Raw genomic sequence first — 22,382 nt, forward strand, 5'->3', positions numbered from 1 at the left:
CACACTTCTTATAAATGGTTTTAAAAGACATTTAAATAAATTTCCAAATACTGTCTTGTTGGGTGGGGTTTCCCTGAGGAACTACAATGGCATTAGTGACAAAACAATGGGATTTTTGGTCTTTCCATGGCCAATAGTAAATATTCAAACTTGGTGGAAACTTCCTGAAAATCCTCCCTCTTCTTCATTGTCTGGCATCAATTCCTGGTGGTAAAGCTGGAACAGTAAAGAACCAAAAGTACTGATGGAGATGGCTCACAGGGCTGCAGATGTCCCCTGTGCAGCCTGGGAGCAGCAGGGATCGAAACCCAAATTCTTGTTTCCCACCCTGGAATCTGTGGCAGCTGATGGAGGAGTTGCTTTAAATATTGAGGGAGTTGCAGCCAAGGCAAGGGAAGATCTGTGCTAAGCTGTAACTCAAAAACTTGAGTATGATACAGCAAAGAGTGTTCTATTTGTACATGAAAAATACCAAATACAGATTCAGTGGTTGAATTGTACTGTTACTACCAAGCCTTACATTAAGTTTTTATCAATTTTTCAGAAAGAAAAATTTACTAGTGCAGCTGATGAAGCAGAGAATGCTCAACAAGCTATGCAAGGTATGTACTTCTAAAATAAACAGAGAACTAAAAAGCTGCAGAAATTAAATGCCAAGAAAATGGAAGAAAATGGCTTTTTTAAACACTTTCAAGCTCATAGCTGATGTCACAGCACTTTCAGGGCTGTGGAAAGGACAGGATTATTTGTAGCCTCTCTGAAGGGTAACATACCTTGCAAGTAGGTAGAAGTGTCTGCATTTAAGCAGTTACTAACTTTGTTTTCCAAATTTTACTTGCCTAGAAACAGTGAAGAAGCTGAACCAAAAAGAAGAGCAGTTTGCACTCATGTCTTCAGAACTGGAGCAGCTCAAGTCTAGTTTGACTGGTAAGGAAGGGATGGAATGAAATGTTCTGGAAATGCATCAGCTTTATGCTCTGTAGCCTGTAGGAGGCTTTGCTGTGCCTTTCATCTCTTTAGATCTCTGTAAAACCAGTGCAGGGGGATTTTGCCCTGAAGCAAACCCTGCCTGGTGGTGGTGCCACAGGAGAAGTGATCCCAAGGCTGCCCTTGCCCCTGGCAGTGCCTGCCCTGCCCTGAGGCATTTTTTCACTGGAGCTGTGTGTTCCCTTCCTTGTTCATTTTCTGCTGCTGTGCTGAGCAGCTGATGAGTGCTTTCACCTGCAAGACCTGCAGGTCTCTTCCTCCATTGCTTCCTTCCCCTCTGAGACAGCAGAACTTGTACAACATCTCATGGCCTGGAGGGAATCACTTCTGAAACAAAGGGCTCATGACCAGCTCTCTTTGCTGCAGAGTCCTTAACCTTCTGCTGCAGTTACCAGTTCAAGCAATCATCATTTTTCCTTTTAAAGGGGTGATCTGTGAAGTTTGGAGCATCAGTATTGCTGGTTTTAGTTCTTTACAGTTCTCCAGCTGTTCTTTGCATACCCTTCCTGTAGAATTTACAGTTTAACCACGTTTGTTTTGCTCAGAGATGGAGAGGAAGCTGAGGGAGCGAGAAGAGAGGGAGCAGCAGCTGATGGAAGCAAAAGCCAAACTTGAAAATGACATTGCAGAGATCATGAAGTCATCAGGAGACAGCTCTGCCCAGCTCACAAGAATGAACGATGAGCTGAGGTCGAAAGAAAGGTATTTCATCACTGCCAGAGCATTGTCACATCACATCTCCACTCCCACACTCCCAGCTTCTCATTTTATTTTTCTGTAAATATCTGAACAAGATGCTCTTGAATGTCACATTGATATGACAAGTGAGCTTATTCTAGCAAACGAAATCCATCAAAACAATCTCCTGGGAGTGATTTGAAGAGCATCCAACACTGATAATTCCAAAATTCTTACATAAGGTGCTTCTTATTGCCCACAGTAAATGACCTCTTGAATAATCCAGACTATTTTGTGATTGTGCTTCATGATTATTTGATTAACTGATAAACTCAGTTTATTTAGATATATAAAAGACTTGGGTCACATTTTTGTGAGAGAAAATGCGAGGGGTTTTTCCCAAATAAAAATGCATGTACAATACTGGGGGGAAAATAACTTGGTGTTCCCTGTTTCACAGAACTCTATCTGTTCAACAATGAAATCTCTTTCTAAATGCTTGGTCAGAATATAGAACTTCAGCACAGTCTTGGCTCTTTTATCTCTGTGCTTGTGGTGCTGTCAGCAAAAAGTGATGTTCTTTCATTTGGTCTTTCCAGGCAGTTGGAGCAAATACAGCTCGAGCTCACAAAAGCAAATGAAAAGGCTGCTCAGCTTGAGGAAAACGTGGAGCAGACAGCACAGAAAGCTGAGCAGAGTCAGCAGGAAGCTCTCAAGATTCATCAAGCAGAACTGAAAACTCTACAGGATCGTTTAACAGACATGGTAAGAACAATTTTAAAAGTACTGAGATTGTGCAGAAAAACGGTCCCACTGCTGCTTGAACTGAGTTTTACTGTCTTACCTTCCACCAGGAAAAGCAGATTGAGAGCAGCCAACATCAGTACAAAGATCTTCAGGCAAAGCATGAAAAAGAAATTTCTGAGCTGGTGGCTAAACATGAAGCAGATATCCAAGGGTTGAAGCAGAACCTGCTGGATGCAGAAGAGGCGCTGAAAAGTGCCCAGAGGAAAAACAGCGAGCTGGAGGCACAGGCTGAGGAGCTGCAGAAACAAGCAGAGCAGGCCAGAGTAAGTGGCTTTTGTCACTCTGCAAGTGACTTAAAGTTTAAATTTTCTATCTCAGTGACTCGTTTTCTCTCTGCTTCAACCTTTCATAGCCAGATTTTTGTAGTTTTTCTGTTTTGAACTTTGCCAGGGTATGTGGATATGGGTGAGGGAGGAGAAGCCCACAGGACAAAGTGGTTGTTAGTTCTTCTCTCAGTTACACAAGAGTTGATGAGATGCAGTTCTTTAATATCAGTTAATATTTTATGTTCATAGATCTGGCTCAGCACAGCCAGTTGGAGCCAGATGTCATTCCCTGGTTTTTTTATATGCTTGGATTTTAAGATGCATTGTGAACTACTTCATTTGGAAGTGCTACACACCTTTTATTTGTAGTATGTTCTGCAGCTATTCAGTGTGTAGCTTGACTTTAGCAATTTTAATTTTTCTTCCTGTTTCTTTGACTTTACTGCTTGCTTTCATGCCTCAGCAATTATTTGCTATAATCTTTGCTGTATGATTTAGCAAATTATTTAGTGTATAAATTGACACACAATATTGACAGCACTGATGTGGTGTTTTGAATTAAAGGGATCACGACAACATATTTTTCAGAAAATCATGAGGAGTTGAAACTGAGAACTGGAAGTCAGTTTCTAATAGAACTCCTTGCATTTTAATTCACTTAGAGTCTCGTGAAATCATTCTGCAGCTCTTCTTTTGAACAATTTACAGTCAGTCAATTTATTGGGAGTACTTTTATAAATGACATGAAATTTTAGATGGAGAAACCTTTAAACCATGATAATTTTAATATTATTTAGCCATTAAAAACTTCTTGTGGATGATGAGTGTTCTGTAATGTAACAGGGGTGTCTGTCAGCAGTTGAGTTCAAACAGGCACTGTGTGTCAGTGTATGCACTTGTAAAACTTAAATTAAGTTGCTCTATTTGCCCTTAAAGCACATTTCTCATTTGTCTGCTTGACTTGATTTTTGTTTTCCCTTCTCCCCGACTTTATTTCTTTAGTCCTTAAGCTCTGTGTTAGCCTCATCCAGAAAAGAAATCGAACAAATGTCAGACAAGATGAGGGCTTTGATATCAGAAAAAGAGACTTTGGCACAGGAGGGGAATACTTTAAAATTAGAGAGAGGTCCCTTGTTATCAAAACTTAAAGAATTGGAATCAAAGATTTCGTTAATGCAACAAGACCAAGAAGAACTGAAGGCAGAAAATAAAAGAATCCTAAAGCAGAAGGAAGAAGCTGAGGCCAAAAGCCAGCAGGAGAGCACAGAAAGGGGAGCACTGGTTTCTGAGAAAAGCAAATTGCTCTCTGAACTCGAGGCAGTGCAGGCCAAGCTGCTGAAGGCAGCTCAGGAAAATGAGGCTCTCCAGTCCTTGGAGTTAACCTTGTTCCAAAAGCTGGAGGAACTTCAGGCCAGCAAAGATGCCATGGATGTGGCGTGTCAGAAACATGTCAAAGAATGGGAAGAGCTGGAGAGTTATCAGAAGAGACTTTTGGAAGAGAAAGATGCAGTTCTAAAAGACAAAGATGATGTTATCCAGAAGCTGGGAAGTTCTTGTGAGGCCCTGGCCAGAGACCAAAGGGAGCTCCAGCAAGAAGTGTCAACTCTGGCTGCAGAGAGAGTGTCAGCCCTACGGGAGCTCTTGGCTCTTCAAGACAGACACAAAGCCCTGGAAGAGGAGCTGGGCAGGGTCTTGACAGGCCTGCAGGAGGAGAAGGAGGTGCTCCTCAAAGGCACAGAAAAGCTGCAAGTGAGTTTAGACAAGGCAGTCAGTGAAAACCAAGTGTTAAAAGTGAGAGAAGAGGAGATGCAAACCCAGCTCACCAAAGCGATGAGCGACACCGCGGAGCTGCAGAATTCCCTGGAGAGCCTCACTTGTCTCCTTGAGGAAATGAAAGCTTCAAGAGACACACTCAGTTTGGAATGTAATCACTTACATCAAGAGAAAGAGGCTCTTTCCTCATCAGAACAAAGGCTTTTGGCTGAAAGGGAGCAACTTCTCAATGAAAATAAGGCAACTGCTGAGAAGCTTGTGAAGGCCTCAGCATATGCTGAGCTTTGTGAGAGAATCTGCACTGAGAAAATGAACGAGCTGACCTTGGAGAAGGAATCTGTCCTTCAGAAGTTGTTGCAGATTGAAGAGCACAATGAGGCTCTTCTCCAAGAGAGGAAGGAACTGGAGACAAAATACTTGGAGCTTCTTGATGAAAACAAGTCTTGTGCAAAGGCAGTGTCTGATCTGAAGAGGGAACGTGAGCTGGACCTCTTGTCCAGGAATGTTCTGGCTGAAGAGAGTGCCACACTCCGAGATTCCATTGAAGCCCTGAAGGGAGAACTCAGTAAGAAGACTGTAGAAAATGAAGAATTAATGGCCTGTAAATGTGACCTTTCCAATCTTCTGAAGAAGGCCCAGGATTCCAGAAGAGCATTAGAAGGTGAGCTGGCAGCTGCGTCACACACCGAGCAGGTCCTGTCGTCCTCCTTGGACACCTGCTCCTTTGCCAGGGAAATGCTGACCAGGGAGAGGGATGAGCTGCAGGAGGAGTGTCAGAAATTATACAGAGAGGTGGCTCGTGTGAAAGAATCCTTAACCTTGGAAAAGGAAGCTCGAAAACTGGACGAGAAATCATTTCTGTTGGGACGAACAGAACTTCAAAGGAATGTCTGCTGCTTGGAGAAGGAGCTAGAAAAGCTGAGAGAGGAAAATAAAGTTCTGGCTGAGAAAACACTTTTCATTGAGGAGAAAGAAAAATGTGAAATGAAACTGGTGGAAATAATGAGAGAGGAACAAGTCATCTGTGCAGAGAAGGAGCATTTCACTGCCAACATGAAGAGACTGAAGAGCAACTTTGCTTCCGTGTCCAAAACAGCAGCGGAGTTCCGGGGCGTGCACAGCGGCATCGCCAGGAAGATGGATGTGCTTGAGCACGAGATGGAGCTGATGGAGAAGGAGGGAACTGAGTACCTTCAGGACCTGGAGATCCTGAGGAATGAGCAGAAAAATCTGCTCCTCAGTCAGGAGGGACTAGTGAAGGAGAAGGGGATGATAATCTTCCGGGATTATTACAGACTGTATAAGGAGGTTAAACTTTTAGAACAAACTAACAGTGACCTCTCAGGCAAATTGTTGGAGTCTCAGGGCCAAAATCAGATGCTGCAGGAGCAAATGAACAATCTGATTTTGAAAGTAAAAGAAATTGAGACTCTCCAGGCCCAAGCAGTAGTACAGAAACCAGAGGTATTGAAATTCATAGTTAAAAGTCAAGTCTGGGGCTGGTTCTACTAATCCTGAGCACTAACCCCCGGTGTCCTGCCTGCACCTCACTGCACACTCAGCACTTCATAACACACTGCAGCTGTGGGCTCTCCCACTGTGGTACTTGGGGGTTGTTGCAAGTTGCAACTGTGAGTCTAAAAGACACTTTTTTTTTTCTTTTTTTTTTTAATATTTTTAACTACAAAAGCCTCTGTTGTTGCTGAATGTTGCAAGAAAGCAAACTGTGAATAAAAGGAAGTTGTGTTCCCTTAATCTAGGAGGAGACGCTGAGCAGCTCCTTCTGGTGAAGGACTCTGCAACATAAAATTCAAAGTAGTGATAGATAAGGTTTTAAATTGGATCTTTGTGTAATTTTATGTGCAATTCCAGCAAACTACCAATCTGAGTTACTCCAAAAGTATGAAAGAATGTGCTGCTTCTGTAAATGTAATTGGATAAAAGCAGTGTGAGAGAAAGGGAATGATGTTAAAAATTCTGGTGTTCTTTTTATTCACAGAAGTGTTTTGTATTCACCACCAACAAATTCTTTATAAAATACTTCGATTTTCAGTTTGTGTGGCTTGAAGCCCAGAAAATCACATTAAATGCAAATTGGAATCAGGAGATCCTATAGATTATACCTGCCTAAGTATTTTAATATCATTGTGAAGTATTTCCTTTATGAGGCCATAATGAACAACACTGAAATAATGCAATAATTGGCTTTATCTCTAATTCCATTATTTTCCAAATATTTGAGGTTTTGTAATTCCATATTTCTGAAAATATACCAGGCTGTTGGAAGTGAATATATGTTGTTATTACTGCCTGAAGAGGTGAGAGATCTGAGAGCAATCACAGTGGTGATAATGAGAAATCCAGGAATTAAAATTCCTCAGATGTGACATGAGCATGGGGTTATAATCTGTTTCTGCATAAAATTGAATCTTCAGTTCATTTTGTAGTTTATGCAGCTCCAAAATGCAAATAAATTCCTAGTTTAAGTCCTTGCTTACCTGGGAAGCAGCTGACAAACCACGGAGCTGTGCATAAAGTGTTGATCTTTTGCTGTCAGAGTTCCTGTTGGGAATAACTGGTTTTTTCCCCACCTCCTTTTATATCCAGGTGGCCAAACTGGCAGAAGATGTTTTCCAGGCAGTGGAGCAGGTGACCAAGGAGAAGGATGCCATTCACAAAGAGAAGATTGAAACTTTGGCCTCTTTGGAGAATTCAAGACAGACAAACCAGAAGCTGCAGAATGAAGTAATCACATTAAATGCTCTTCTGTGAAAAGTTTTTTGCCTGCTTTGTGAGAGCAACTGTTGAATTGGAGAGAATTGAAATAGGCAGGAGAGGATTCTGTCATTTTCCCACTGTGAAAAATTACTGGATGAGCACAGAGTGATGGAAAATGCACATGGTTTTCTGGTCATGGTCATTTTGTATTTTGCACGTGGTGTCAGTCCAAGGTGCAGCAGTTCCCGTTGGGATCTGTGTCCTGTCCATGTCTTCCCAGCACTCTGTGCTGCTCCAGGGCCTGGGAGGGGGAGGATGCCCTCAGCCTTTGCTGTTCTGCACTGCCAGAGCACTGGGGGGGAGCAGCTGGGCTGCCCCCACTGCAGGGACGGGGGCGATTCCAGCGGGATCTGCCAGAGTGGGATTGCAATTGGTGACGTTCGTGTGGGAGGGGTTCCCTTCCTGGATTAAAAAAATCCACAGGGTCCTGCAATGCCATGAGAATGGCTGCAGATTATCTGTTATGTAATAAATACACTCTGTGGTGCATGAAAACAAATCAGCTCCATGAGCTGCTGCTGTTTCTGTGGGGGACACGAGCTCAGGAAATCCGTGGCCAGCACCTCGTCCCATGCAGCAAGAGCTCCTCAAGGAATTCATTTCCTGGGGTGCAGGCACAGCATTCAGCCCTCCTGACTCTCAGAAAATAAGGTATGGAAAAGCAGAATTCATGAGTTATCTTAGAGGAATAAAGATCAAGGGGACAGCTGGTTTTAGCAATAAGCTCTGCATTTAAAAAACAAATAATGTTCTGAGTGCTGCAGCAGTTAATGGAGGTGGGCTTTACCTTGGGAGTTGGCCCCACATTCCTGAAAACCGCTCTCCAGTGGGCTTGGAATTCTTTGTGCTGCTCTATTTGAATGTAGAGGTCTTGTAACATCTGTTGTTGGACACACACATCAGTCCAGACAGCAGGCTGGGTTCATTTAGGGGCTAAAGATATATATATATATATATATATATATATATATATATATATATATATATATATATATATATATATATATATATATAAAGATAGAAAAAAAAAGAGCTCAAGGCTCCATTTGGCTGAGGGCTGTTTCCTGAGAACTGTGTGGTTTCGTTGGTGTAATGAGGGTTTTTTTCCTCTTTAAGTTGGACATGCTTAAACAAAACAACCTGAAAAATGAAGAGGAACTTAATAAGTCGAAAGAGCTTCTAAATCTGAAGAACAAGAAAGTGGAAGAACTTAAAAAAGAATTGTAAGTATTTCACTGTTAAATCTGTTCAATTTTGTGGGTACATTTACTTTTTTTTTTTTTTTTTTTTAAATTGTCTTTCAGCAACTTTCTGGTATCCTAACTTATAAAGCATATTGGGGCAAAATTGTTTGCCAAATGTTTGGCATGTGCAAAACTTGCCATGAGAATGTTGCTACTAAATTGCTGAAGGGAATTAAAGCAAATCCTTGGAGGATAGCTTGAAACAATTTGTTTGTTGGAGGGTACCCAAGGGCACCAGATAATATTAAAATCTTTATTAGAAGAGAATTCTGATTTAATTACAAATGCACTTGGAGTTTTAGGTGGCTTTGCTCACAGAAACTTGACTCTGCTTTTATTTTTCATTGATGGCTTTGTGAAGTTTGTTTCTGTGGCCCCATTGTGTATTTATTTCCTAAATGGTGTAAACCAAATCCTATATATGGGATATAAAACTTGAGTTAATTGTTCTTTATTTCAGCTGCTTCATTGAAAACCAGCATTTGACATACTACAGGCTCACGATGTGTAACACTGGTCACAAATGAACTGAAAGCATTTGAAATCATGACATTTGCCCTGTGGAATCTCATTGCAGCAAAGCTGCTGCTGTGCCACAGGGAATAAAGATCCCAGCTCTTGCTGCCCTGCAGGGGCTGCACATCCCCAGCTCCCAGAGGTGTCGTGCATTAAATCACAAATCACTTTCCACCTGTGCTCCCAGAGGAATTTCTTGGCTCACGGAGCAAGAGCTGGAATCTTGCTGACAGCTTAAGAGCAGCTCTGAGTAATTATTATTATTATTGTAGTTCCATTTGTCATTTTGTGACAGCTCTGTGGTGACACCAAGGCACAGGGGCCACCAGCTCACAGGATTCAGTGTCTGACTGTGGCTTTGGAAAACCTGGGGCCTTGCACAGACCCTTTGAGAAAGGCAGGATTTGTTTCCAGGAGCAATTCCTGCCTGAGTGCTTGTGGGAAATGACACAGTAAATGTCTGCTGGTTGCTCTGATGCTGGAACAGCAAGGGAGACTCTGATATTATGGAAAGGCAGCAGATATTGGGCTGGAATTTGCCAGGCAGGAATTATTGATAGGAGATGCTGCCTTGAAAATCTCCAGCACCACCAGGTGTTCTCAGGACTCTGATCACTCTGAAGGGGTTAATTCTGTTATTTCTTAGATTGAATGTGGCCTCTGATCATCAGAGCTGAGACCATGGGGAGAAAGGGAAGGTTGTCTAGTTTTTAATTGATCTTTGCTGGTTTTGTGTGTTGCCCTTTTTTAATTACAGTCAGAATGAGCGTGGTGACAGGGATTGCTGAGCAGCAGAGTGGGCAGAGAGCACAGCTCAGGGGGAGCTGGGTGAGGTGAGGAGGGCAGAGGGAATGTGGTGCCTTTGGAGCAGGTGGTGGAACAGGGACAGGGACAGGGACAGGGACAGGGACAGGGACAGGGACAGGGACAGGGTGTCCTCTGGAGAAGGCTGGGCTGAGGGGAGGCTGCAGTGCCCATGGCTGCTCCCAGGGCCACCCCTTGGGAACTCCTTGCCATGAACTCAGGAGCATTTCAGTGACCCCAGTACTGGGTGTGGGTTTTTTTAACACCCTGAATAATCTGTGCCTTAATGCCAGAAGAAAGAGGAGGAGGAGAGAGTGCTGCACCTCAGCAAGGGAGCAGGGATAGAAATAGGTGTGCTCCTGCTCAGCAGGAGTCACTGTGAGAGGTGGGAGCAGTTTGCTCCAGTCCAGGGGGATCAGGGTGGGAATTTGACAAAGTGAGACCAGGTAGAAGGAATGGTTGAAAAATCTGAGTCCCATGAGATGCTGAACTGAAATCAGACTTTTGTCTAAATGTGCCCAGTAAGAGACAACAGATCCTTGTATTTTGAAGTGCTTGAATAAGTTTGTGACGTAAGGGTTCTTCTACTTCCCCCAGTTATAAAAGTATTTTTAATATTCCAGTCAGGGTTTAGGACTGTAGTATTGGCACACAGGAGTACTGCATCTCCTTTTTTAAAAAACAAAAGAGTAATAAAAATTACTATTCAGTGAAATTAAAGGTATCTTTTGTGCTTTTTGAAAGATGTCAAATCTTAAAGATTTTCTGTTAGTCACTCATGTTTCAGCCAGCATGCTAAATGTTTTTAAAAATTCGTTCCAAATAAACATGTTTTAAGGAAATTGTACTCATTAGTAGCAACACAGGCTCATGAAAGCTGCAAAGCCTTTTTTCCTTCAGCTTTGGTTTTGTCTCATTTGCAGTTTTGTGTCTATTAAAATAATGGAATAGATGAGGTTTTGCTTCCTGTGATCCTGCACTATTGGATGTCAGACCTGATAGGGAGTAGTTAAATAAGTGCAGCTCAAAGCTGGTTTTTTCTGTTGCCTTTTTTTTTCCGAGTTTTCTTTCTTTTTTATGCTTTTAAGCAATTCTGTTTGACCTCTGGCTGCAAAGTTCCCTTCTGTGACCAGCCCAGGCTGCACAATCCCAGCCTGGCTGCCCGTGGGAATTCCCGAGTACCTGCAGCGCTGGCAGGGGAGGGCTCCGTGCAGCTCGGGGTTCATCCCGTCCCCGTGTCCCCGGGATTGTCACCGCTGTTCCCGATCCCCCAGCCACGTGACCCCGATGTATTTTTCCAAGCTGTGAAGCCGCCTCTCTCCCCCGGTTTTCCCTCGCCTCTCCCGTTCCTATGGTAACGATGCTCTCTGTGTGCTCGCAGCGAAGCGCTCAAGCTGGCAGAGGCTCACAAGTCCCAGCAGCTCGAGGCTCTGCAGGAGGAGAACGTGAAACTGGCCGAGGAGCTGGGCAGGAGCAGGGACGAGGTCTCGAGCCACCACCACAAGGTAGAGCGGCCGCCGCGGGCGGGGGGAGCTCCGGGGAGCCCTGCTGGAAAGGAGGAGAGGTGCTGGGAATGTGCAGAAATAAATTTGGAAGCCACCTGCACGGGGAGGTTGGAAGTGCAGGCTGACAGAAGGTTACATAACCCGGGAAGGATACTTGGGAAGGCTTGGGAATGAGCAGAAATGAAACGTGCTTTAGCCAAGTGTATTAACAGAGAGTTGCTATTTCTGTCGGGAGTGATTTTGTTACACAACTGTGGAAATGTCCATCCACCACTAAGGAAATGTAGATTTTTAATTCTTAGTCCTGCTCTCCTCACTGAGAACAAAGAGGATTTAGGATGCATTTCAGCATACTGTGTAAAACTATTTGGTTGGACTTGTGTCTGCTCAAACTTCACACTGTGCTGCAGCCAGGCAGTGGGTCCCAGGGAACAGAGCCCCTGCAAGGTGTTTTGCTGGTGGTACTTAATTTTTTTTTCTTTTTACTATTATATCTGAACATATTGTTGGAATCCTAAAATATGGGCAAGTTACTCAGCTTGTGTCACTGGTACTTGCCAAAAGACAAAACAGATTTCCAGCCCCTAATATGTGGAGGGTTTAGTTCTTGTGAAGCAGTTCCAGTGACAGGCATGCTGTGAAGGAATCTTTGGAAGATTGTATCCAAAAAATCCAAAAGCAGGAATGTAGGAGACCGAGGTTTGTGTCCTGCCTTTCTGAGAGAGCTCCTGTGCAGGGAGCGGATCCTGTTCCCCGTGACAGGGCACAGACTCTTCCACCCTGCAACAGGCTCAATATTTTTAAAGCCAAGAGGCTGATTTTTCCCCAAGGTTCCTGTTTGGAAGTCCTGAGGAGGGTGACTACAGCCTGGGCTAGTTTGTAAATCCCTTTAGCTGCTGGCAGGAGTAATGCTCAGGCTCCTTGGTCCTCAAGAGCCTTTGGAGGTGAGGAGCAGAGTCCCAGACGTGTGGGATCAGCACTGACTCATTCCCCATCTGAGGAGCAGAGTGGGGAGGGCACATCCCAAACAGCCAGTGGGAGCTGCTCCCCGCTCCCACAGGGTTTCCTAAATTATTTCAGAGTCCTTGAGGCAACCTGTTATTTTCAGGGAGAGTTGTAACTTCAGAAGGATTGGGCAGCATTGGTTAAATCCTCCTGCATTTTGTCACCCGGAGTGGCCCCGAGGGAGGGGACCCTGAGCCAGGGGCTGGCTGTGTCCCTGCCCTCGCTCTGTGGCCTCCCTGGTTTGCAGCTGCCCTCGGGGAGGATTCCTGCTGTGTGCATCCTGCTGGCTGTGGATCTGTCAGCAGGGATCCCTCTCACTGCCAGGACAGACAGCTGTAGTGTGGGAAGCACAGGGATGAATCCAGCACCTCACAGACTGGAGTTGTGTCAGCTCAGCCTGTCCTGCCCATGAGGAGATGGCTCCAAGAGCAAGGATCTGGAGGGTCTGCTGGAGCTTGGATGCACAGCCTGTTTGCCTTCTTCAGCCCTTTGTGTGGCACTGTGTCCCCTTCTGGAACACGGGATCTGAGTCTGGGCAGTGTGGGGATGGTGGGGATGCTGCCTGTGGGGTATTTGGGCTCTGAGATCTGGTGAACAGCTCAGCCTCCCAAAAGCCTGGGAGAGGCCTTTGGTATCCCAGACCTCCCCTCTCCTGTCACACCGTGCTCAGGCACCAGCAGCCACAGGCTTTGGGCTCCCTGGGTGCAGGAAAAATGTCACCATGAAGATTCCTTCAGTAGATTTTGGAGTGTCCATGGTGGCAGTGAAGGGTTTGCCCAGGAGCTCCTGAAAATCTGGGCAGTGGGGAGGAAAGCAGAGCACAGCAGAGCTCAGGCTGCAGAGGGTCTGTGCAGGTACCTGTGAAATGCATCAGGAAGGGGCAAACACAGGATTGGGAATTTTGAGCTGTTGCTGTGGTAACCACATAAATTCTAACAAGTGTGTTGTCAACTGGGTTAGACAATCTGTGGCTCCACAGCTTTTTCCTCAGGATCAGCCTTAGCCCTAGGCTGCAGTTCCTGCCTAGGGTTAGGGTTAGGGTTACACCTAGGGTTAGGGTTAGGGTTAGGGTTACACCTAGGGTTAGGGTTTTGAAAACCACAGAGCCCAGAGCTCCAGGCACACTGCAGCTGCAAAAGGCATCCCAAGGGGAACACAAAAGTGCCACAACATGGCTTCCTCCACTGCTTTTTCCTCAGAATCAGCCTTAGCCTGCTCGTGACACACTTTGCAAATTTAATGAATCCTGTGTCATGAATGATTTATCTGGACATCTAAAGGTTAAAGTGTCTCATGCCAGAGATGCTGATGGAGCTTTTCTGTATTGATCCATTTATAATTACCTCATTGTAATTTGTTAAAGAGTCACATTCAGATAGATACTGAGCTCAGGGAACTTTTCTAGCCTCAAATTATTTGTTGTGGCATTTTGGGAGCCTCAGACCTGCTCAGGCATTTGAAGTTTATTGGAGAAGGTGTAGAAATACCCAGCAGCTCACCTGGCCCATCTTTTATTAACAGTGTGCAAGGTTTGCTCCGAGGGTGCTGAGTGTGACTGTAGAGAAATGCCAGTGCTGGCAGAGGACAAGGAATCCAAAAACCAGCTGGCAAGTGTGATGGGCAGGAGATGAGTCCCCTCACTCTGGAGATGTGCAGGAGGAGAGGGGCCTGGAACCCCAGGGGTCAGGAGGAGAATCTGGAGAAGCTGCAGCTCCCTGGGAGTCCCATTTCTCAGACTTGTCATATTTCTTCTGTCAGCAGTCTGTACAGATGTCAGGAGTTCACACAAGCTGCCTCTGGGCCGGGAACAAGACAGAAACTGAGAACCAGGAGCTGCTCTGGTGCTGCTGGGTTTTGACTGGGTTTGACCTGCAGGAAAAACTCGGCCATACCCCCATAGTGCCTTGATGCTCTTCTCTCCCATAGTGGTCACTTGCCTTGAGAGACACATCTTGATTTGCTTTAAGAATTATTTTTAGAAAACTCTCCACGCCCTTCTAGTATCTATTTTTTGTATCAGTACAGTTTTCTGATTAAGGCCAGTGATACAATCCTGGTTAGTCCAGACCTGGAGTGTTCAGCAGCACTGCAGCACAGGGAAGGAGAAGGTAACTTGTCAGGAAATGTGGAGGAGATGGCTGCTCTCAGTGAGCTGCATTTAGCTGAGAGCTGGGGGCTGGCAGACACCCTGCCTGCTGAAGGAAACTTGTTTAACACCTTCTGTGCTGAACCTCAGGATCTGCAAAGTGCTGAGAGAATTCCCTGTGTCAGGGACAGGAGCTGTTGTCAGGGCTCTGAGGTTGCCCTTATAAATGTATGTGTTCCCTGACCTTGAGGATGATCCCTGGAAGCTCGTGAAATCCCACTGGAGCCTGTGCTCAGGGAGTTCTGGTACAGACAGTTCTCACAGCAGTAATTGCTGGCTTTGGCCTTTGAATAAAAAGGAAGGAGGAGATGGTGAAAAATAATTCATTTGCCTGAAAAATACTTGTGTTCTTACCTATTCCAGAAGATCATTTGCCCCAGTGTTTCTGTGTTGGGCTCTGCAGTTTTGTTGCTTTGCATTTCCTAGCCCAGTTTAGACCCAAGAACCAACAACAATCATTTCAGCTGAAGGCTTTGCAGGTTTTAAGGGCTTAAGAGTGGCCTCACCGAGTGACAGGTTCAGGATGTGGTAACAAACACCAGACCAACAGCTTTGGGATCAATAATTCATCTCTGAGGAACGGGGCAGTAACAAATCCGGGTCAGTGGTGCAGTGATCCAGCAATTCCCCAGTGCTGGGCTGAAAGCAATGGCCAGGCACACAGAGGGTTCTTCAGGGGTGTGGTGGGGTCTGGAAATCTCCTTTAACACAGGTCTCACCTCTGCTGTGTGCACAGGACATGGAAATGCTCCTAAAGCACCTCCAGGCCCTCACTAGCTGATGTTTTGGTCACTGAACAGTTTGTGTTTGGGTGCAGGTGCTGTGCCATGCAAATCTGCTGCTTTGAGGATCTGGGGGCTCTGCTGCCTCTCCCACGTTTATTTTATGATAATGATGCTCTGATATATCACACTAAGGAAACAATCTGTGGTGTATTAACTGGAGTCTGTCTGTTCTTGTGTTTTAGCTGGAAGAGGAGAGATCAGTACTCAATAACCAGTTATTAGAGATGAAAAAGAGGTAAGTTGTTCCTGCTGATGTGTGTTTAACCCCTCAGTCCTACAGAAATGGAACACAAAAACACTGCCAAGGGCTGTTCTTTTCTGTTGTGTCGTGGTTAAAAGTGCTGAGTTGTTGCACTCTTTGGATTAGAGATGGAAGCATCCACATTTGCTTTAGTTCCACACCTCCCACATTGTGGTAATTCTTATTTGCAGTGACCAGTTTAATGTTTGGTTTTAGTCTGCTCTGGAATGTTGGATTGTCCCTCAGTCTGATAAAATGTGTGTGCACAGATCTGACCCGGTGAGCTCCTGAAAAATAATGGACAATAAATACAGTGATGCTGAGGAGGGTTATCAGAGGAAGAGGGGAAAGGGGAAGAAAAGTGACTGAGCACTTGCTGCTCTCATGGTTTCAGGCTGTTGGGTTCCTTGTGGGTTATTGCAGTTCATTCAGCACTGCTTTTAAATGCCAGATTTGTCCTGGGGCATCCCTTTGTAAACTGCTGCTCAGGGAAAGGTCCCAAGTCACAAATCTGAGTGTCTGCAGTGTGTGCTTGGGAAGCTGATTGGCCCCTGTGCCTGGAGGGAAATGGGGGCTTTCAAAAGCAGTGCCATAAATCCTTAGAGAACAACACAGCTCCCCACGACACCTCAGCTGTTCCAGGAAAAACAAACCAACCCTGCTAAATTTCCTGGATTTATAATGGCCACAGCAAAGAACAGTGAGTGGCTTTTGGGTGTTTATGCACATCCTTGGCCACTCAGTATTATCACTGTTCCCTTCCTCATTCCCTGACACTCTGTTGGGAGGGGTTGTATCTCCTGCTGTTCCAAAGGCAGCAGGCACATGGGGTGTTCCCCAGGCCAGTGCTTCCCCAGGGAATGTCAGAGTTGGATCAGCTGAACCTCCAGCTTTAAGCAGCCTCACAAGCTGCATCACCAGCCTGTTACTGAAGATGTTTGAAAATGTGTTTTTAGTAGTGTAACTCCTGGAAGTCACTTGAGGAGAGGAAGGAGGGAGTGGGCACCAAGTCATTCAATACTTTTGGCAGTTCTGTTTCACAGAGAACATTTTCAAAGACAAACTCTTTGTAAGTTCTACAGAGGAAGGTGTGGCTCTGATCTTCTTTCTGTTTGACTCTGGGTGAGCTGCCTAAAATAATTCAGACAGTAATTAAATCAGTGAAGTGAATTTTACAATGAGTTTACCTTCAGTTGGTTACACTGAGGTGCCCCAGTTTGTGACTGGCTTAATGACATTGCTCAGCAGTGTTGAACAAACTGCAATAGAAGAGAAAATGAGCAACAGGAAGAGCCTGGCTGAGGCAAACTGCAGGCACTGGGGCTCAGAACATGTCAACATGTGGCATCAGTGCTAATGAAAAAGGTTTGGCTGAATAAAGAGCTAATTAGGTAAAAATAATGAGAAAAGTCTCTGAATTCCCAGATTCCACAGAATTTGGTGATGGGAAGATGACAATTCCCTCCTTTTGCCTTAAGAATTCGAGCTGCTGAACAAGAGCCATCTTTGTGTTTCAATTAGGTCAAATCTCTAGGGGTGGTTTTCTCACCTTCCTTCCGCCCCCAGGAATTCTCTCCCTCTGTTTTGGCATCCCCTTGTATGCAGTGCTCCAGCTGGGAGTGCCAGAGTTTGGTGTGGATGGATCCTGGGGGTTCTGTGTGGCTCAGCTCTGGGGTTCAGTGTGGGTTGCTGTCTGACTGTCTTTGAGCTTCGCTGTTTATGGATACTCATTTCAATCCTCTCTCTTCCCTTTCCTGCCCTTGCTTCCCTTGCTATATCTGTGTGTCTTTAATGGTAAGACTCAAGAAAGTCTATCCACGTTATAATAAATAATTCTTTTTTTTTTTAGTAAAGTTGTTGTACATATTTTGGCTGCCTTTGTCCCTTGGTGTCTTGCTTTTGTTTTGTAAAACACTCAGCTCTATATATATATATATAAAATAATAAAAAAAAATCTATATATTTTTTACCAAAACAGAAAAGGCCCTTGGTGCAAATATTGTTCTTCCTTAAAGTATTTTGCATTTGTACTCCATGTTTCTAACATGTGGTTCTTGTTATCTTGCATTTTTAAAGCTTACCCAGTAGCACTTTAAGGTATTTGCTTCATTCTTAGAATTTCTTATTTTTGTAGTAAGGGAAGAATCTGGGTGATTTTTTTTTTTTCTAATGCTAAACCAAAACAAACCCCTTTCTCCCACAACTTCCACACACTGCTCAGAACATGGTTTAAGCTTCTCAAGAAAGTGAGGTTTTAAAATGGCATTTAAATGAAAAAGTAATTTTTGTTGTTTTGATTTCCCCCCTGCTGGTAAGCAGATGTTTTGAACTTGAATTGGCAGGAAAAGAGTTTAAGTTCACTAAATCAATTTTTTTTTCACATAAAATAAATAGTTTCCACAAGATTTTCCTTGCAAGATCTCCCAGTGCAGTTATTTCCCATTCCCTGTGTGTGACTCCACTGCACACCATGCTCCCAGCAGCAGCCAAGCCCTGCCTGGAAGTGACCTGTGATCCACACTTAGGGATCACCACCTTCCTTGGCTGGAGCTCCTCCAGGTCCAGCATATTTGGGTCCCCCACTGGAGCAGCTCCTGGAGAGACTGTCCAGGGAAAGAAAACCCAAAGCTCCAGCACAGGGACCTTCTTCCCCTCCTGTTTTCTCTCCTCTTTTCTTCTCTCCTTTCTCTCCCCTTGTGTTTTAGCATTCGAGGCTCCTGTATTGAGTCTGTAAATATTTTATTTCTATCCTTACAACCCGTTTGCCTTTTTCAACCACCTCAGCATTGTGCTGGTTGAAGCCAAGCCCGACAAATGGCAAATTCACCACATTTGTGCCAAAAGCTTCTGTTTGGTGCTGATCTCTCCATGAAGATCTGACCAAGTGGAAACATTGGCTGAATCACAAGCTCTTGAGCATGGGCTGAGTCACTGGGGTTCCATCTGCCCTTCCCCAGCTGCGCGCACAGCACAGGAATGCTCGGGAGAACTCTCGGGTGCAGCAGAGCTCGTGAGCAGCAACTTCCAGATGTGATTCCCAGATGTCCTCAGGGTTTCCTTACCAGCAGATCCTGGATTTGCAGCTCTGCTCTGTCAGCAGCACCCCGTGCACTGGTGGCACATCCTTTCCCACCCCACCCCGTGCCTTTGGTCCGTGGGACAAAGCACTGAGCACCTCGGGAGAGGCAGAGCCTGGGAGCCCTGCGGGAGGACACGGAGGGGGCTGTGGGGCTCTGAGTGCTCTGCTGGCTCGGGGCTGGCCAGGGAACCTTTCCATGCCAGTGCCCTTTTGGGTTTCATTAACACTTTAACTTGTATTTGAAGGCAAGATCACACAGTCTGCAAGTTGTTGTGTTTCCACTTCCGTTGATTCTCTCATTGTAAAAATGTACCAAAACCAAATCAAATTTTGGTTCTTGTTTGGTAGCTGCCTCAGCTTTTCTAAACCCCAGATTCTCCACTTGCTGCTTCCATTCCCAAGTACAATCTGAACAATGAAAGAATTGCATTGATTGTGCTCTCATTGTTGAGTTTCTCTCTAGTTGGGGAGATTTCCTGTGTTTCATGGTCTGGGTATCGTGGCTCTCACTAACTGTAGATACCACAGAGATGGAAACTTTGCCATTTGAGCTCTGTAGCTCAAGTCCCCTGAGCATCCTCCCACATGGATGGGCTCTGCTCCTGATCCCTCAGCAGTGCTGGGGAGTGTAGAGCAGTTCAGAGTCCCTGCAGGAGCTCAGAGCTGATGGCAGCACTGCTGCCTGCACTGAAGAGCCAGTTCCTCTTGGAGAAAAGTTAATGGTTTGAAGTCACTTTTTTGTTGTTTTCTTTTTTAACCAAAATCTTTCAGCTTGTAAGGAAATTTGTAGCAATGCTCCTCCCATCAGAGGACAGTTACTCACTGTGTGTGTTCTGTGACCTGCCAGGAAGATCACCAGTGTGAGGGTGTCACAGCAGTGGTGTCCTAAGGCAGGAGCTGTAGGCAGAAGTTGTGTCTCTGTTAGATCCACAGAAAATATTGGGAAAACTGGATATATGTACACAGGAGAGAGTTGTGCCTGCTTTGGAGGATTTCTTTTTAACCCTTCTCCCATGAAGTAAAACAAATCCCATGTGGTTTCTCCATGTGCAGGAAATGATGATGTCACTGAAATTAGTGAGGACCAGCTGATATTTCCAGCCTCATCCATGCTTTGCATGACAACTTGTACAATGAGCTTTGCATGCCTGTTTTGTTGCTTGCTAGTAATTTTCAAGAAGTAACAAAACTCTCAAGTTAGGTTTTGTGGAAGATTGTGCAACATGTTTGTTTATCCTGTATCTCCCCAGTCTGTTAACTTGCTCCTTTAAATTCAAATGGATACGGTGCTATGCAGATTCTGGCATGTACTACCTAGGTAAAGTTTTTGCTTTGTTTCCACAGTTGTAACACCTGAAATGCTTGTACATATATAAAACTTTAGTCAAGTAGTAAATTGTAATTTGTTTTTTAAGAACCACTTCTTACAGTAGTTTAATACTTGAAATTAAATTAAACTACTTTAGGCCACTGAAGTTACCCATTCATTAGATGACTTCTGGTTTTACTTGGTTTTCTTTTAGAGAATCGACTTTAAAAAAAGAAATTGATGAAGAGAGAGCATCTTTACAGAAATCCATCAATGTTACTAGTGCCTTGATCACACAAAAAGATGAGGAACTGGAAAAACTCAGGCATGAGGTAAATGAGGAATGGATGATTCCTAATTTCAGTTAAGTTGCAGCCAGAGGCTGTGTGTGCTGGCTCCTGAAGAGGTGGCTGATCATTTTTCTTTTATGTGACATAGTTAAACCATAGCATCTTCAGATGCCTGTGCTGAGCCAGGTGACTCCTGGCACGTGCTTTTGTGGCTGTTCAGCCCTTGCTTCAAGGGCCCTGGCCTTGGTGCTGGAAGGTCCGAGTGTTGTCAAACAACTTTTCCAGATCACGGTGCTCCGCGGAGAAAACGCTTCTGCAAAAACCCTGCAGTCAGTGGTGAAGTCACTGGAGTCTGACAAACTGAAACTTGAGGAAAAGGTGAAGAACTTGGAGCAGAAACTCAAGGAAAACAACGAGCAGGCTTTAACTGTAATGAGCCCCTCAGGTAAAGCGAGAGCCACTCCTGTGTCTGTGCCCTCAGACTGTGACATGCTTTCTGACTGAGCCATGGCACATGTCACATTGTATCTTGTTTGGTTTTTTCCTTTAAAGGTGATGCTGCTACTCTACTTCAGGAGGAAATTGCAAGAGAGAAGCAGGTATTGGATGTGCACATGAGCATGCTGAACCAGCAGTGGGGCTGTAGGACGGGGGAATATTCCAAAAACAGTCCTTACTGGGTTTTGTCAGTCAGGATTTTAATGGGCAGATTTATCTTGTAGCCCCTCAGCTTCTGAAGGGAAATGTCAGTGACAGTAAATACTAAATCAAGTGATGAGTGATACTGGAGAAACAAGGGAATGTGAGGGACAAGCAGGAAATGAGGGTGGCAAGTTGTGCCCTGCAGCCTGAGAGGTACAGCCCAGCAATGCACTCACTGCTCCTTGGCATTCCCAAAGGTTTCTTGGATGTGCATGAGGAAAAGCTGTGGCTCACCTGAAGCTGGTGCTTGCCATCTTGGAGAAATGGGCTCCCTGACCTCCTGGGTACCTCTGAGCTCTGCAGTTCTTCCTAACTGCAGAACTGGGCTCAGAACAAGGGTTGGCAGCAATGGAGAAGGTGCTCAGCTGGCACAGGAAGATGTGATTCAGAGTAGGACAGTCACAGTGACCTCAGGGGCCTGTCCAAGAAATGCCTAGAAAATATGGTTGGAATAGAATCACCTTCTGCTCATGATAAGGCCTTTGTTAGATCCCAAATGTCAGGCACAGTGGTTACAAAATGTCCTTCCCAGTTGTGCAGCCACCAGAAGTGTCATGAATATACACTAACCACCCGTCTTTTTCTGGTTTTCTGCTTCCCTGGATTCACCTGCTGATGGCAACCCTTCCTTCCCCCAGGGCGAGGTTGGTTTCACTTCTTCCCTGCCCTGTTAATTTCCCAAGTGTTCCTTGGTTACCTTGAGGGAGGTGCCATCCCGCTGCCCCTCTGACTGTCCTTGTCCTTGGCTCTCCTAGATTGACTTCCTGAATTCAGTGATAGTGGATCTGCAGAGGAGAAATGAAGAATTGAACTTGAAGATACAAAGAATGTGTGAAGCAGCCCTCAATGGCAATGAAGAGGAGATAAATAACTATGACAGGTACAAATCCTAAAGGAAACCTTGGCTCTTGTTCTGGGGACTCTTGCTAGAGCTGCTTGGCAGGTGCACGATGCTCCAGCCTGATCTCAGCTCTCAGGACGGACAGACAGAGCTTTCCCTGAGTTCAGTGGTTGAATCCAGGGTTCTCTTTACACTGTGGTGTAACTGGGGGTGCAGGTGGTGCTCTGTAGTTATCGGTCCCAAACACTGATGTATCGTGACATGTCTGTTGCATGACTTGGTGAATCTGGCCCTTTCCAAGTGCAGAAGAGTCTTTGCTCCCAGGAGGCTGTAGCTGTGTTGGGATGGGAGAACCAATCCAGAGAAATACAAGTAAAACCTATTTGATGTATCATGACTTCAACTCTCTTCAGGGAAAAGAGAAACACTTTTACCTGTGTTTCTTTGTTTCTTTTAAATGTCTCTGTGCAAATATTTGCACAAACAGCAGCTTGTTCAGTAAATATTACTGTAGGGGATGGTGGGGGCACTGCAAGGTGGTGGAGAAGGGTTTGTATCCTATTTTTGGTGGAGCTCTGTGGCGTTTCCTGAGTCTCAGTAAGCATGAGCTCACTGCAGGGCCGTGG

The 22,382-nt window shown here is 45.0% G+C and overlaps 1 protein-coding gene across 4 annotated transcripts in view; it reads left to right on the plus strand.

Annotated features, from left to right (window-relative positions):
- CLIP1 (CAP-Gly domain containing linker protein 1) overlaps positions 1–21,790 on the plus strand; it is a 60,877-nt gene extending 39,087 nt beyond the window's left edge. For all 4 annotated transcript variants that reach the window (XM_084217141.1, XM_084217144.1, XM_084217143.1 and 1 more), the window contains 13 exons: positions 545–602; positions 844–927; positions 1,533–1,689; positions 2,265–2,430; positions 2,520–2,735; positions 3,741–5,975; positions 7,119–7,256; positions 8,406–8,512; positions 11,235–11,358; positions 15,477–15,529; positions 20,138–20,255; positions 20,499–20,658; positions 20,766–21,790. In XM_084217141.1, coding sequence (XP_084073267.1) covers positions 545–602; positions 844–927; positions 1,533–1,689; positions 2,265–2,430; positions 2,520–2,735; positions 3,741–5,975; positions 7,119–7,256; positions 8,406–8,512; positions 11,235–11,358; positions 15,477–15,529; positions 20,138–20,255; positions 20,499–20,658; positions 20,766–20,935 — 3,786 coding nt within the window. In that variant the 3' untranslated portion in view covers positions 20,936–21,790. The remainder of the gene's footprint in view (positions 1–544; positions 603–843; positions 928–1,532; positions 1,690–2,264; positions 2,431–2,519; positions 2,736–3,740; positions 5,976–7,118; positions 7,257–8,405; positions 8,513–11,234; positions 11,359–15,476; positions 15,530–20,137; positions 20,256–20,498; positions 20,659–20,765) is intronic.
- Positions 21,791–22,382: the final 592 nt, after the last annotated feature.

The sequence above is a fragment of the Fringilla coelebs genome, assembly GCF_963513975.1.
Source record: "Fringilla coelebs genome assembly, chromosome: 17".
NCBI lineage: Eukaryota > Metazoa > Chordata > Aves > Passeriformes > Fringillidae > Fringilla > Fringilla coelebs.